This window comes from Thalassophryne amazonica, chromosome 2 (genome assembly GCF_902500255.1).
Source record: "Thalassophryne amazonica chromosome 2, fThaAma1.1, whole genome shotgun sequence".
Lineage (NCBI taxonomy): Eukaryota > Metazoa > Chordata > Actinopteri > Batrachoidiformes > Batrachoididae > Thalassophryne > Thalassophryne amazonica.
Window position 1 is genome coordinate 24,186,377 of NC_047104.1, and position 16,620 is coordinate 24,202,996.

The 16,620-nt window shown below is 40.0% G+C and overlaps 1 protein-coding gene across 1 annotated transcript in view; it reads right to left on the bottom strand.

The window, feature by feature from the left end:
- Nucleotides 1-867: 867 nt before the first annotated feature.
- The window catches only part of spg21 (SPG21 abhydrolase domain containing, maspardin), a 57,674-nt gene continuing 41,921 nt past the window's right edge, over nucleotides 868-16,620 (bottom strand). The window contains exons 5-9 of the mRNA XM_034184417.1: nucleotides 14,185-14,330; nucleotides 6,995-7,103; nucleotides 5,566-5,673; nucleotides 4,984-5,124; nucleotides 868-2,027 (exon numbers count right to left, since the gene is read on the bottom strand). Coding sequence (XP_034040308.1) covers nucleotides 1,902-2,027; nucleotides 4,984-5,124; nucleotides 5,566-5,673; nucleotides 6,995-7,103; nucleotides 14,185-14,330 — 630 coding nt within the window. The 3' untranslated portion in view covers nucleotides 868-1,901. The remainder of the gene's footprint in view (nucleotides 2,028-4,983; nucleotides 5,125-5,565; nucleotides 5,674-6,994; nucleotides 7,104-14,184; nucleotides 14,331-16,620) is intronic.

A 16,620-nucleotide genomic window follows, 5' to 3' on the forward strand; every position in this document is an offset into this window, starting at 1 on the left:
GGCTCAGAATTGTACTCTTGCAGTTTTATACACAGACAAATTTTTTTTGGTTAATGTGTTAACCTGATTTAATTTTGTGTTAAATTAGTGTCAAAGTTGGACCCTGCTGTGACGTCTTTAATCAGGATCAAAATAGCTGTGGATCCGCTTTACATTATTCAGACGCACTCTGGCTTCTTTTATTTTTATTGGTGTAGAGTAGCAAAATAAACAAAAATATAAAGCATTTGCTGGACAGCGATACACACTCTAAATTCTTCAGTGTTTACCTGGAATATCCTGACATTAACAGTTCCTGTGAACACTGCGTTGAGACTGATTTTGCTAAGGCTGGTTTATTACAGCACGGTGTCCCCTAATTATTAATCTGAATGAACATTTATTCAATATGAACCAACAGCCATTACCTTTGGCAAGTATCATGCTCACTAATGTAGACCTGTGTACAACAGTACTAAGTGGGCTGTTGAATTTCTGTAAGCCACACTGGCTCAAAATAGCAATATTTATGGCTCAAAGTGCTACATGTTGCATCATGTGGTCAGTTTGTGATCACACAAATGGCTGCATCTGCATACTCGTTCTCGCTAGAGTGTGAATGCGTTTCGCCCCTGCGACAGACTGGTGGCACGTCTCAGGTGTACCCCGCCTCTTGCTCAGTGACTGCTGGGACAGGCTCAAGCCTCCCATGACCCTTGATTGGAATACGTAGGTTTAGAAAATGGAGGGACGTTGCACGGACATGCATTAAAACTGTTGAGGTGTTCAAGGGGCCATGGAACAGTACAAATACACATTCTGAGCATCATTTATTCTTTTTAAAAGTCTGTTATTCCAAAATAGAAACTTTGTGGCACACTGGAGTATGCCACATATGCATCAACTGTAAACATCCGGGTCAAGGCACAAGTAATATGTGGCGGTGTATGTCAGAATTGTGTTCCTACTGCTCATTGTGTATACTGCAGTAATGATTGGGTAGTATGTACTAACTGAGGTCGAATGCCCACTATTCAGGTGCAAGCTGTATGAAGCATGTAATCTGTTGATAATACAACACATATTCTTTCATGCTTACATGCAGGAGTTTCTGATTTTCATTGTTTTCATACAATCTGCCATTTTTTCGTGCTTCCTGTGCTTCCCGGTCCCCACAAATCACTAACATAAAAGTGTTGGGGGATCACGTGAATATACACCTATGCTAAATATGAATGAAACTTGTCAACTGGGGTTCTTGAGCTATCACGCTAACATGCAAAAACAGACAGACGCACAGACACGCTGATCGCTATATCCCCCCGGATTTCATACTGGGGGGATAAAAACTGCTGGATGATTAGTGGAAATTTGGCCAAAAACTGAAGCTACAATTTCCACTTAACATCACAAACTCAGGAGATGAACAACATATTTGCAGTCAGTGACTTTAAAAAAAAATTAATAAATTAAAAAAATGTATTGTAAAATATTAAAGAAAAAATAAACCACCGTTAATCAAATAACTGAAATTGAAAATGATTTCAAACATGGAAAAAGTGGTTATTTAATCACACAAGCTGTGCCTCCACATTCTGTTCATTTCTTCACTTTTTTTTCCTTCCCCCTGCTTACAGTGAACCAGTTAACTCCTGGTCCTGATCTGCACAACAACATATTTACAAACGCTTGAGGCCGACAATTCAGGCCTGAAGTTCATTCCATATAAGGCAAAGTGTCAAACCTTTAAAGCAGAGCAACCAAGTTCTTATGTACAATTATCAAAATATTGCTTTAGGTGTACAATAAAAAATATACTCCTCTGATAGGCTGATTGTTGCACGGCCCAAAAGTAAGCTGCAACAGCCATGATGCGGAAAATGTCTTGAAAATTATCCGATCAGTGAGGCAGTGGGAAAAGTTCATAGGTCACAGTCAGTGTCGTGGTCGTCGCTGTGGTGACTTTGGTGGACCTCCAGCTCCTCGGTGCTCACCATGTCGGGACTTATGGCAGCAAATCTTGTCCCGTGGAACTGCTGCAGATGAATCTGTTAACACAAAACGAGCAGCGCCAGGCTGCTGTCAAAATGATACAAAACTCAGACACAGCGTCGCACAACTAAAGCGCCAGATGGAAGGAAATGTTCAGCAGTAAAAAGATCCTCAGCAAACACAGAGACCAAAGCTGTGTTTCAGATTCCTGAAATAAAATGAAACAGCTGCCACACTTTCTTCTCCAAATTAGCAAAAAACAGATGATTGTTTATTTTAAATTATGTTTGTTCTTCTTCAAGTATATTTACATGGAATCATTTTCTAAAGTCAAAGTCAAACAAACATTATCTTTGTGTCCATCAATTTCTATTTAATCCACTAGATGGCGGATGCAGCCCGTGAGCTGTTGCCAGGCAGCCGCCATATTGCTTAGTGTTATGCGTCGTCAGGCATTAGATTAAATGGAAATAGATTATTTGCTGACTTAAACTTGGGTTAAAGTGATCTGAAAATGCTGTTTTGTGCAGCGTTCGGGTGCAGCACCCAGCTGACAAAGGATTGTGAACTGGTTAAATCAAGGTTAAATACATAAAAAAAACAAGTAATAAACTGTGAAGTGAGCTTTCATAAGTGTGTATTATATGCAGTGGTGGGCACAGCTAACCAAAAAGTTAGCTTTGATAACCACTAATCAGCTAACTGAAAAGTTATCTTTTATAGTGCTAAGCCGATAAACCACTAAAAAAATTATTGGAAGCTACAGGTAACTGCTAACTGATAACTTTCAGTATTGTTTCTGGTACACTCACCTACTGACAAGCCGATTTTGAGCTTAAACATCGCCAACGCTTCTGATACAAGCGGAGCGCCGCACAGTGGGGCAAAGCTCGCTCTATGGTAGACAGAGGTATGAACCAGAAATGGCATAAAAAAATCTCCACCATTGGGGAAAAGCCATAAACCAATGGTAGACAAACAGACAATAAAAAGAGGAGTAGACACCGCATTGGTTGCTATGCCGCAAGAAATGCGGCCGCCATCCTGGACCACTCATCGTGGTGATTCTATCACAAGGCCGACGGAAGCATAGACATTATAAAAAGGAGTAGACACCGCATTGGATGCTGAGGCGCAAGAAATGAGACCGCCATCTTGGACCAGTCACCATCGTGATTCTATCACAAGGCACAATGAAGGTTTGATTTTATAAATAATCTTATTTTCTTTTTTAACCTGTCTAGCATAAAGCCCCGCCCCCCCCCACCCCCAATTAGGGCATTAAAATAATGCCCTAATTCTGAAGTTTTGAACAATAACACACACAGATGCCCAAAGGGATTAGGGGTAAACTGCGCCTCCACTCACACTGACTGGTTGATTCATTCATTCTGTGTAAAAACCAACACAAGTTAATGTAACGTGTGTGTTGGTGTTTACAAATAAATGTGCGTTTGTAAAATATGTCATTTTTGTCATTTGTTAAAAAAAAAAAAAAAAAGAAAAAAAAAAAGGAGATGGGTCAAAATGCATCGAACAGAACACTGCCATCTACTGTCCAATCAAAGTTGACTGGATGGTGCTTCACAATACAGATGGACAATGACCCAAAACATACTGTGAAAGTTTTTTTTTTAAAGGCAAATAAGTGGAACATTCTGCAATGGCTGAGTCAATCACCACATCTCAACCTGATCAAGCACGTAAGTCAGAAAGACCAAACAAGTGACAACTGAAGACCTCTGCAATAAAGGCCTGGCAAAGCATCACAAAGGCGGAAACCCAGCGTTTGGTGACGTCCATGGGTTCCAGACCTCGGGCTGTCACTGCCTGCAAATGATTCTCAACAAAGTATGAATAAAAATTAACATCTTATTTATGGCAATGTTAATTTGTCCAATTACTTTTGGGCCCCAGAAATGAGGAGACTTTGTAGAAAAATGGTTGTAATTCCTGAATGTTTCACAGAACATTTTTTCCAACCCCTTGAATTAAACCTGAAAGTCTGCACTTCAACTGTATCCCAGTTGTTTTGTTTCAAAGCCAGTGTGGTGGTGTGGAGAGGCTAAATCATGGAAATCGTGTCACTGTCCAAATATTTCTGGGCCTAACTAATTTCTGGATAATTGCTGAGTTATGATGAGAAAGTTCTGAGTTGTTTGATATTTTAAGTGGAGCACCTACAGTTCCACCACATTTTCCCATTTTGGCCAAAAAGCCATTTTTGGCCTCATACAGTGCAAGACGTATTAATCCCAGAAATTATCTGATGCAAAAAATTAAAAATATAGATATTGCTGCGTAAATATGTGCAATAACACCTTCCTAAGTGGTTCCATTATAAAATTAGAAGCTCCCAAATTTTGGAAAAAGGCTACTTTTCACATAGAGCACTTTAGGGTCAAATTTCAAAAGCCTCTATTACCTAAAGTAAGAAGAATTGAAAATTATTTTTTTCATGGTGAGTAATATCATACAGGCCGACATTTAGGAATTTTTCTAACAAAATCTGAGGGGGTGACCCGGGGAAGCTCCTTAAATTTAGGTGAGTTAGCACGGAATGACCCTATGGTTTATTAGAATGTATTATTACTTTCTGGCAATTTGTTTGTTGTTATGCAGAAAGCCATGGCAACGCTGCAAAGTGACATTTTGAAAGGACTTAAAAAAAATTTAAATCAAAGACATTATTGAAATTGTCATTGTATGAACATTTAAAAATGTCAGCAGACAAAAATCAATTATGACATTTTCTGGAACAGAAAAACGTTAAAAACACAAAAAAGTAATAGGTCGTCTAATTTTAATTAAACTCAAGTTACCGTCTCAGAGGTTTAGTAGTATAACATGGACATATGCACTTCTGGATTAGATGTCTTCATTTTCGTTGTTAGTTCCAAACCTTGATTTATTTTGCAAGATGTTGTTCCTTAGCCTCCCCACCAAAGTGATTACTGCGTTTAGACGGCAACAAATTCATGTCTGTGTTTTTCGTTCCACGCTCCTCCTTACTTGTATGTAGAGGTTGACCTCTGCGCTGCGACTCAGGTAAGGAAAGTTTCCACCCGTTTTCAAATGCGCTCGTCTGGCATTTGGATACAGTTTGTACATTTCTTCCTTGGCCTCCGCTGACAGAGCACTCTGGTCAAAAACCTACACGACATCAACAGACACATCATTCAACACTTTTGTCCGGTCAAGTCCAGAAATATTTCCATGGTAATTATTTTGCCGTCTACCTCAGAACAGCAAACTATTATAAGTTCAAAGTGCAAAATCACTCAAGAACAATCAAGAAGTGAAGACGACTGCAGTCTGTCAGATTACAACCAGCCTGACGCTATGCAGCATGTGCAGATAAATATTAAAAGTGACAATAATGATTGGGCAAGTTTGTCTGAATATAAAAAGATGTAAAATTTGCTGCAATTATTACGCAGTTTAGCTATCACATATCCAGCCTCACGGTAAAGCTCTTTCTCCTCCATTATGCTAACGCTGCACAGCTAGTATATCAACATTGTCAATGTTCCTGCTTACCTCATACGAACGGATCACTAACCAAGTCCACATATGAATGCATTAAACACTTACATCTATAATCGTCACAGCAACATCCTTTATTTTGTGTGGCTCCACGTAAGAGTTCTGGCAGTTCAGTGTTAGCCGTGATGCTAGCTCACTTTGGTTTAGGCTCTCCAACTACAGCGGACACAAAACATGGAATAGAAATGTATATGAGACAAAATGCATAACTTTAAATTCAAAAGCAGAGACGTTATGACCATGTAACCATAACAATACATACACCATAACAAAGCAGGGTTTCCCCTCAAGCGCAATTGCTAAACTTTACCGATCGGCTGAAACTTTTTAGGTGCAGCTATGCTTTCAGATGGGGTTGCTTCATTTTTTTTTTGTTCCATTGTACATTTGTTTTCTTTTACTGCAGACAGAAAGCGAAATGTGCAAAGCTGCTGCCAATAGCTCATATTGACTGTGTTTTATAATATCACCATCTAAACAACAGCAGCAGCAGAGTAAAACATTTTTAACGTAAAAGCTACAGCGCTCTCGTAATAAATCAAAGTTAGCAAGTTAACAAGTCTTACCTGATGTTAGCTAGAATTTTACATAAAAATACTGACAGAAGGTTTTGTTCAGAAGTGGTTCAGACACATTCATCCATTCATTTTTCAAAACCCTGCTTATTCCATTTGGGGGTCACGTGGGGATGGAGCCTATCCCAGGGGTTAGGGTTAGACAGACTGCATGTCTAAAACAGACGTCTAACAAAAACAAGAAGCCTTAAAATGACTGACAACACCTCAAGTGAAATCGTAACAATGGGATGTCTGGTGTTAGGTTATTCTGGAGGATCCTTGGTTATCACTGAAGTAACCACTTGAACTGTGAAGGAACATCAGGTATGACATTGTGGCCATGTGGCACATGATCCAGAGATGTAGGACCAGGTGCCTCCATACTGCAGACCCCAACAGCTGAAAAAGTTCAAGGGGGCCGCCACATTTCACTTGGCTGTGGCAGATGGATGGTTACTTTTAGGACGTCAAGAGGGCTCAACTGTCTGCCTGACTGGTTGTCGATCAGGAACCAGGGCGTCTCTATAGCGGGTAGGATGTGGTGATGCACAGCGCGAGCAGGTCTTCTCAGACTTCAAATGAACTGACCAAAGAATTCTTCTGGTGCTTCTTCCAGGTTACAGCTAGTTTGTCTTCATAATTATTATAGGAAGTGAAGTCTAGTAAAGTCTGGGAACATGTGCTGGTGTCTTGCTTCGCTGGATCCACAACACCACGAAACATTGGGCACTGGATGGCAACCACCCAGGCAGACAACCAGTCTATCCCCACATGTCAAAAGTAATCATCAATCCCGTTCTCTTTCTGTATAATTTAGATTTAGTTATAAATTTGCTCCATTAACTAGAGTATACACACAATCAATGGGTGTTTGTCTGCACTGTCATATCAACCACATCAGTAACGCATGTCATTCTTACCCGGTCAACCATGAAGTCAATTGCATTTGCCATTTTGGGGTCTACGGGGCCTTTTGAAAAGTTTCCCAGAACAATCTTCTTCAACATGAAAGCTGGCATCAACCAAAAACTGAGAAAGAAAGCAGAAGTGAAACATTGATTACCAAGAATAGTACTGAAAAAAGTCCTCACCCACCTGGGTGTTCACAGGTTTTTAACATATTATGGAAAAATTTTTTTGGAGATCCACAGAAAACCTCAGTGGAATTTGTGCTCAATACAAAGAGACATGAAAATTCAACAGAGGAGGACGCAAAAGTGAAACCACTGCTCACTTTGTCTTTACACAAAATATTTAGCCTTCCTTACAGCCCCCCCAACACACACACATAATATGCACACTGAATAAGCCAGTGGTCTCCAAAGTGGGGGGTGGGACCCTTTGGGTGGGGGGCAGAAATGCAAATGAATGTGGCACTTTTTGCTGCTGGAGGATTTGTATTGTTTTTAATGGTACACCAAGAACTCAACAGCAACAGTAAAAATATTTATATTTTGTTTATATATATATATATATATATATATATATATATATATACACACACACACACACACACACACATACACACACACAGCGAGAGTTGCTGTCGCTGAAGTCCGCAGTGTATGTGTGTGGAAACACACGGCTGCTTTCTTCATTTAATTGAGTTACATTTTTAGGATACGCTAATGGAGCTGTGCATAGTGAAAAACAGATGGGAGAACAACCCTGGATTGTACCAAAAATGTAGGCTCGTGATGTCACACATGCCATAGGACAAATAATGAAGGTCACATGACACAGGATCCATCAATAAAATGACAAGGATCTATATTATATATATATATATATATATTTTTTTTTTTTTTTTTGTGTGTGTGTGTGTGTGTATTACATTAACTGTGTATGAGCAAAACACTTATGAAAAACAAAAACAAACAACAAAAAACTAAAATTTATTTGCTTGACAAAGAGGAAAAAACAAAAACAAACAAACAAAAAAAAAATCAAGACACCAGGGGCACTAAATATCACTATTACGATATGTACACAATCAATCAAGTACAATACGATACGATACACTGTACATCTGACAAGAGATCACATTATCAATAGCAATAGGGACTTGTAGTTCCTAGGGTTTGTAAGAGTAGAATGGGAGGCAGAGCCTTCAGCTTTCAGGCTCCTCTCCTCTGGAACCAGCTCCCAATTCAGATCAGGGAGACAGACACCCTCTCTACTTTTAAGATTAGGCTTAAAACTTTCCTTTTTGCTAAAGCTTATAGTTAGGGCTGGATCAGGTGACCCTGAACCATCCCTTAGTAATGCTGCTATAGACTTAGACTGCTGGGGGGTTCCCATGATGCACTGAGTGTTTCTTTCTCTTTTTGCTCTGTATGCACCACTCTGCATTTAATCATTAGTGATTGATCTCTGCTCCCCTCCACAGCATGTCTTTTTCCTGGTTCTCTCCCTCAGCCCCAACCAGTCCCTTACAATATAAGGCGCCTTGGGCCAACTGTTTGTTGTGATTTGGTGCTATATAAATAAAATTGATTTGATGTTTATGTGCTTAATACTGCTTATATTAATTCTATTTAAATGCATTCATAACCAGCAGTGTTGGTGTGTCACTCAGCTTTTAATACTTTAGTTATACTTGTTTATGTGTGTCATATTACTATTTTCTTTTGCACATTTACTCGATGCCAAATCAACTTTACAACCTACGTGGTTGTTTGCACGAGGTCACCACAGCAGATCCAGCACAGATCCACACTGGGATTTGGCACAGGTTTTTACACCTGATACCCTTCCTGACGTAACTCCAGTTTTACCTGGAGAAACGCACATGAACCCCTGTCTTCCAAAGAGGTCTCCCATCCAGATACGAACCAGGACCTGCTCTGTTTAGCTTCTGAGATCTGACGGAATCAGGCCAACACAGAGCAGACTGACTGCAGTTTTGTTTGATAAGATTACTTAATCACAAGCCTTAATCATTTTCATATTCATGGCTTGCCTAATGCTAACTGATCTGATTTTAAAGCTAGAACCCCAAACAGACCCAGTTATACCCTAGGTTAGACATTGCTTTAAAGGATATACGAGGCAATTAAGTATTTGATCCACTGTCAATTTTGCAAGTTTTCCCACCTACAAAGAATGGAGAGGTCTAATTTTTTATCATAAGTACACTTCAACTGTGAGAGACAGAATCTCCCTTTAGTGTTTTGGGATTACCTTTCATTGCTATGCTGATGATAATCAGTTATATATGCCAATAACTGCTGGTAATCTCATCCACATAAAATCCTTAGAAGATTGCCTTGCATCAACCTGGATGTCTACCAACTTTCTACTTTTAAACTCTGATAAGAGTGAAGTGATGGTTCTTGGTCCAGTGAGACATCAACATCAATCTGTCCAGTTAACGTTTGGTCTAGGCTTGTGTGTCACACATTACACTGACAAAGTGAGGAACCTTGGGGTAATTTTTGATCCTACGTTGTCCATTGACTTCCACATTAGAAATGTTATGAGGACTGCTTTCTTCCACCTGCGAAATATAGCGAAGATTTGTCCCATCCTGTCTATGGCTGATGCTGAGACCCTGATTCATGCATTTGTCTCTTCTAGATTGGACTACTGTAATTTTGTATTTTCTGGTTTACCGCAGTCCAGCATTAGGGGTCTCCAGTTGGTTCAAAATGCTGCTGCCAGAGTTTTGACACGAAGCAGAAAGTTTTACCACATTACACCCATTTTGGCATCTCTTCACTGGCTTCCTGTCCCTGTGAGTTCGCTATTATTTTCTATTGGGTTCAGGTCTGGAGACTGGTTAGGCCACTCCAGGACCTTGAAATGATTATTACGGAGCCACTCCTTAGTAGGCCTGGCTCTGTGTTTCAGATCATTGTAATACTGGAAGACCCGGCCACGACCCATCTTCAATGCTCTAACTGAGGGAAGGAGGCTGTTTACCAAAATGTCGAGATACATGACCCCATCCATCCTCCCTTCAATACGGTGCAGTCATCCTGTCCCCTTTGCAGAAAAGCACCCCCAAAAATGATGTTTCCACTCCAATACTTCATGGTTGGGACAGTGTTCGTGGGGTTATTCTCATCCTCCAAACACGGTGAGTAGAGTTGATACCAAAAAGCTGTATTTTGGTCTCATCTGACCACATGATCTTCTCCCATGCCTCCCCTAGATCATCCAGATGGTCACTGGTGAACTTCAAATGGGCCTGGACATGTGCTGGCCTGAGCAGGGGGACCTTGCTGCCCTGCAGGATTTTAAAACTATGACAGCGTTGCGTGTTACTAATGTAATCTTAGTGACTGTGGTCTCAGCTCTCTTCAAGTCACTGACCAGGTTCACCCGTGTAGCTCTGGGCTTTCTCAGAATCATCCTTACCCCACAAGGCCATGTAAGATCTTGCTTACATGGAGCCCCAGACCGAGGAAGATTCAGTCATATTGTGTTTCTTCCATTTTCTAATAATTATACCAACTGTTGTTGCCGCCTTCTCACCAAGCCGCTTGTCTGTTGTCCTGCAGCCCATCCCAGCCTTGTGCAGGTCTACAATTTTGTCCCTGGTGTCCACAGACAGCTCTTTGGTCTTGGCCATGGTGGACAGTTTGGAGTGTGATTGATTGATTGTGTGGGCAGGTGTCTTTTATACAGGTAACGAGTTCAAACAGGTGCAATTAATACATGTAAAGAGTGCAGAATAAGAGAGCTTCTTAAAGAAAATTAACAGGTCTGTGAGAGACAGAATTCTTGCTGGTTGGTAAGTGATCAAATACTTATTTCATGCAATAAAATGCAAATTAATTATTTAAAAATCAAACAATGGGACTTTCAATTTTTTTAGATTCTGTCTCTCACAGTTGAAGTGTACCTACGATAAAAATTACAGACCTCTACATTCTTTGTAGTTGGGGACACTGAAGGATACTTATTTTCTGTCACTGCATGAAGCCTCACGTCTCACTTTAGTTATGCAGAAAAATTATATTAAGTTAACATTGTATTCTCATGTGACTCATCAATTCCACTTAGCGCAGAACTGCAGTAAAATCTAGGCACTGGGTAACACTGATTAAAGATTTTAGTTGATAAAAATATAAAGTATTATCGGTAGTAGTAGTACATGAAAAAATGCCTTCAAAAGTGGACCTTTACTCTTAGGGTGTTGGGGGGGGCTGCACGTGATCTTTTTGTCTGGATCAGCCCCTGATTTGCACAGGGTGTGAGCAGGAAGAATGGAGAACTCATGGTCATGTGGAAAACGTGATCCAACTGACAGGTAAGAAGGTTTTATTTGTGCATTTGTCATCTTTAGAAACAGACTGAGTGTTTGAGGGGTTAAAAACCAAAGTTTGTTTTTAAACTCCCCAGATATGCTGCTGTTCTCTATTTTTAGCTTCTGTTTTAGCCACACTAACACGGCTGGAGGACGTGCACAAACTTTGAAAACAGAAAGAAGAAAAAAAAAAAAAAAACAACAACAAAATAAAAGATAAATATGTAAAACTCACTGCAGATTTGCTGTTCCTTTGTTACGTCAATGCAAACTGTTGTTATTTCAGCTCTCAGATGGTGCATGAACAATGGACTAACAGCTCACCAAATCCAGCACTGATGTATGGAAAATATGGGGACAGCCTGGGATTACAAGAACATGTATTGAACATCTTACTTCGATAATACTATGATCCTGTATGGACCCCTAAATTAGGATGACACAATGTTCAATATAAGGAAGCCTCAAACTGAAGAAATGTCCTCATTTAAATGATGAGAGGAAACATCATGCTGTTGATCCAACAGCATGAATAGTTAGTTGAAACGGTGCAGCTCCAGGGCCGCATGCATTTCCTGCTCCGATAATCCTCTTTTGTTCAGTTCATTGTTTCAAATGTACCCAGCTTGTCAGCTGTTACCAAGACACAGACTGCAAAGACACACATGATGCTGCTGGAAATCCCACATCAGGTGTTGATATTTTCACATAAATGCAGATCATTATAAAGACATAAACATATGTGCATGAGCGGAACAATTAATAAAAAATGATTTTTTTTTATCTAATCCCAATATTAAAGAATACATCAGGAGTTATTCTGTTGTGACAATTAAATCAAAATTAAAAATTAAAATTAATCACATCTTTTATTTTGTATGAAATTCCATGCATATTAATTGCACATTTCTTATGAAGGAACTGATCATGTATATACATAGTTAAACATTCAATTTATATCAATAGGGCAGCTTGTTTGAACCACTGCATGACATTGCGGGATTTGATCACATCTGGGGACAGCCGGCATGAACACGGCAGAGAATCCCTGAGTGTGGGAGTTTCAGCACAAACCATTCAGCCCGGCTCAGTAAATTTAAAAGCATACTCGCTGCCACCTAGCAGGACATGCCAGTTTAAATCCCCCACCCTCCAAAAGGTTTGGGCTGACACTCTCACATTCCGCCTGGGGATTAGTCTTGTCCCACAAACAGCGCCAACTGTAATGGGAAAATAGTGTACCGTTTTGTTTTCGGCTGCAATCACCGAAGCAGTCGCGAAAAGTGCAGGTTTTTTCAGTTCCCAGTGAAGAAGTGAAGACGGGGCCAATGTGAGAGGTCGTGTTGGTAAGTGTTAGCCTACACAGCTAACCAGATTAGCTCTGTTCTCTCACCTGCAAAACCACCTCGACGCGTTTTGAGCTCTGGGTCATAAACAAACCGCAACACATGTCCACTTTCCCACTGCATCGTCACTTTTTCTTGGCATTTTCACTTTGTTTGCGTGTAATTTGCCCAAAAACTCAGAAAAAGTAGTGTGTTTCTGTCCCCAGAAGTACAGAAATTACATCATATATGTCATGTGCTTATTTAGTGCTCGCCCTTAAACGAGACTGTGCTGCCCAATAGTTATGACATATACATAACACAATAATCAACTGAAACCACTTAACACAGCTGATCTCATTTTGCACATTTTATGATTTCTGAAGCCAAATGGCTGTAAGTTAATTGTGGTTGTGATTAGGGCTGAAACGATTAATCGAGTAACTCGAATAATTCGATTACAAAAAATGTTCGAGGCAAATTCTGTGCCTCGAAGCTTCGTTTAACGTTGTAGTACATATGCCAGGCGTGTGTGTGGCGCTGCAACGGCCGCAGGAAAAAAAAAAAAAAAAAGAAAAAGACTGGAGCATAACAGCTAATCAAATTAGCAACGATAGCTACCGCTTTCCAACGTGACACAGAATAAAATAAAGCCTTTTAAGAGAAAGATGGTCCACGCTGATCATCTGAAATAGACTTACTGTGCATTTAAAGCGAAGCAGTGTGTTTGTGTATTTAAAAAAAAAAAAAAAACACACGGACCCGGTGGCCAGCTGCTGTCTCTCTCTACCCAGTGTGAGGGGCTCTCAGAGCAGGCGAGTCACCGCTCTGTCCCCGGCTACATTGACAAACAGCAGAAGTCCACTCTTCTGTTTCCCTCAGACTCACACTGCTGGACGTTTTAGTTTTTGCTTTTTTGGGCAACACACAACACTTCACAAACACGGTAACTTAAATAAAATAATAATAATAAAAAAAACTGACTGAGGCTTGTTCAACCTCCAGCTGAAATGCATCTGCTGAATTGCAGAGAACGAGGGATAAAAAAAATAAATAAAAAAAATCAGGGACCAGTCCATCAACCTTTATTAAAAAAAACATTAAAATGGTTACGTTTTACAAGTTGGAGAAAACAAAACAGAAAGCCACATCCCATCGCCATTTCAGCAAAATGTCAAGACTTTGGTGCAGTGGCATTGTGCCATTGCTTAGGGAGAGCCCTGGACTATTGATGTTTAAAAACGCAGAAGTACTTTTTATCCGATTACTCGATTAATCGCCAGAATAATCGATAGAATACTTGATTAGTAAAATAATCGATAGCTGCAGCCCTAGTTGTGATTCACTTGATTATAATGGAACTTTTTAAATTAAGTTTAGATTAGATTCTAAACATTTATTTTCACTTTATCCTTACGAACTGCACTTTTTAAATAGTTATATAACAGAGTTTTAAATGATTTACTTTTAATTTGAAGTCACCAACTATCATATGAACACAAGTAAAAGGAGGAGGTGGGTAGACGACTACCTGTTAGCTGTCCACATCTGGTTAAAGATGGAGGTATCACTGAATGAGTTACACAGGATCAAGGAATGTACCCGCGGGGATTTATGAGTGCACTCTGCAAACTTCTGGGCCAAGAATCCACCCAAGGATGCACCAAAAAGATGAACCTTTACCAAGAAACAGAAGATCAGCAACAGACAGAGACTGAGCAAAAACAGCAGAGATAAAAAAAAAAAAAAATTAAAATACAGGCTCACACTCCATCTCACTTTCAGTGAGAGATGCAAAATGCACCTGTCACATGCATCTCTGTTCATCTCCATTCCAATATGTTTCTGTGTGATTTGCGTGTACCTGAAGAATCAACATCTTGCCACTAGGGGGCAGGTCCGAGTTTAATCATCGTCGACTTACATTAGCACAGTTGGTGATCTCATGCTAACTACTGGTACTCTCACGAGCACATCGTCAGTGTGGAGCAGAGTGTTCACTTCATATTACACTAGTAAACCTACTCAAACTGTGGTTGTTGAGATCATCGCTGTGACCCCAACAATTCACTGAGATATTCTTTTGGATGTCCACAAAGAATCGTTAGAATGCACACAGGATACGCATCATTTCAGCTGCGCTATAGGTCACGACATCCAACGAACCCAGAATTCAGTTCTCCCAGTTCATGTCACTGATTTTCTTATAATTATAGGAAAAAAAAAATTCTAAACTTCTATTCCAAAGAACTTTTCAAATGTGGATTTTTGAAGTTTGACCCTGAGATCTACCGTTTGTGTGCACAGTTCATCTGGAAAGAATTCACAGTGCTTGACTTTTTCCACATTTTGTTATGTTACAACCATATTCCAAAATGGGTGAAATTAATTTTTCCCTCCAAATTTCTACACACAATACCCCATAATGACAATGTGAAAAACATTAAGATTTTTGCAAATTTATTAACAGTAATAAACTAAGAAATAACATGTACATAAGTATATAATAATTAAATTATTTTACTGAATAAAAAAAAAAATCTTTACTTTTCAACCAATATGTCCACCAGTTTCAATTACTGACAACCACATTTTGTTGTTGTGTTGTATTAATTAGGGGCGCCGGAAAAAAAAAAGATTCAAATCCGAATCACAATTCTTATTTATTAAGATTCTGAATCGATCTAAAATGTCCAAGATTCAATTTTTAAAAAGCATTTTTTAAAAATATTTTCTTGCTTACTCGCTGCGTGTACTGTTTGTCAGGCAAAGGCATCCGTACTACAGCGTCCCCGCAAGGAGAGGGTCCGGCGTGCTTCAAACATTCGTGAGCTGCAGCTTAGCATGGCGGATGAAGAGCTAATTCAGCAAGCACCATCTTTGCTGAAGGCAAATGTTTGGGCACATTTTGGATTTTATTATTTGCTGCGTAAGAAGGAGCTTCACATGACTTGTGCAGTGTGCAAAATCTGCAAAATGAAAGTCAAGTACTTTTGAAACACTTCAAATCCGCAAGCCCACATGCTACGCCATCACCCGGAGCTAAAAGAAGCAGAGCAGCGGTATCTGCCGACTACTGACCAGCGCACTAAACTATCAGCCAACTCTGAACGAGCAAAGCAGATAAGTAAATTTAGTACATCTTTAGAATCACTTGATTAACCTTGTTAAAGCTGCACTTTCTTAAACATAAATACACTCAACAAAAATATAAACGCAACACTTTTGGTTTTGCTCCCATTTTGTATGAGATGAACTCAAAGATCTAAAACTTTTTCCACATACACAATATCACCATTTCCCTCAAATATTGTTCACAAACCAGTCTAAATCTGTGATAGTGAGCACTTCTCCTTTGCTGAGATAATCCATCCCACCTCACAGGTGTGCCATATCAAGATGCTGATTAGACACCATGATTAGTGCACAGGTGTGCCTTAGACTGTCCACAATAAAAGGCCACTCTGAAAGGTGCAGTTTTATCACACAGCACAATGCCACAGATGTCACAAGATTTGAGGGAGTGTGCAATTGGCATGCTGACAGCAGGAATGTCAACCAGAGCTGTTGCTCGTGTATTGAATGTTCATTTCTCTACCATAAGCCGTCTCCAAAAGCGTTTCAGAGAATTTGGCAGTACATCCAACCAGCCTCACAACCGCAGACCACGTGTAACCACACCAGCCCAGGACCTCCACATCCAGCATGTTCACCTCCAAGATCGTCTGAGACCAGCCACTCGGACAGCTGCTGAAACAATCGGTTTGCATAACCAAAGAATTTCTGCACAAACTGTCAGAAACCGTCTCAGGGAAGCTCATCTGCATGCTCGTCGTCCACATTGGGGTCTCGACCTGACTCCAGTTCGTCATCGTAACCGACTTGAGTGGGCAAATGCACATTCGCTGGCGTTTGGCACGTTGGAGAGGTGTTCTCTTCACGGATGAATCCCGGTTCACACTATTCA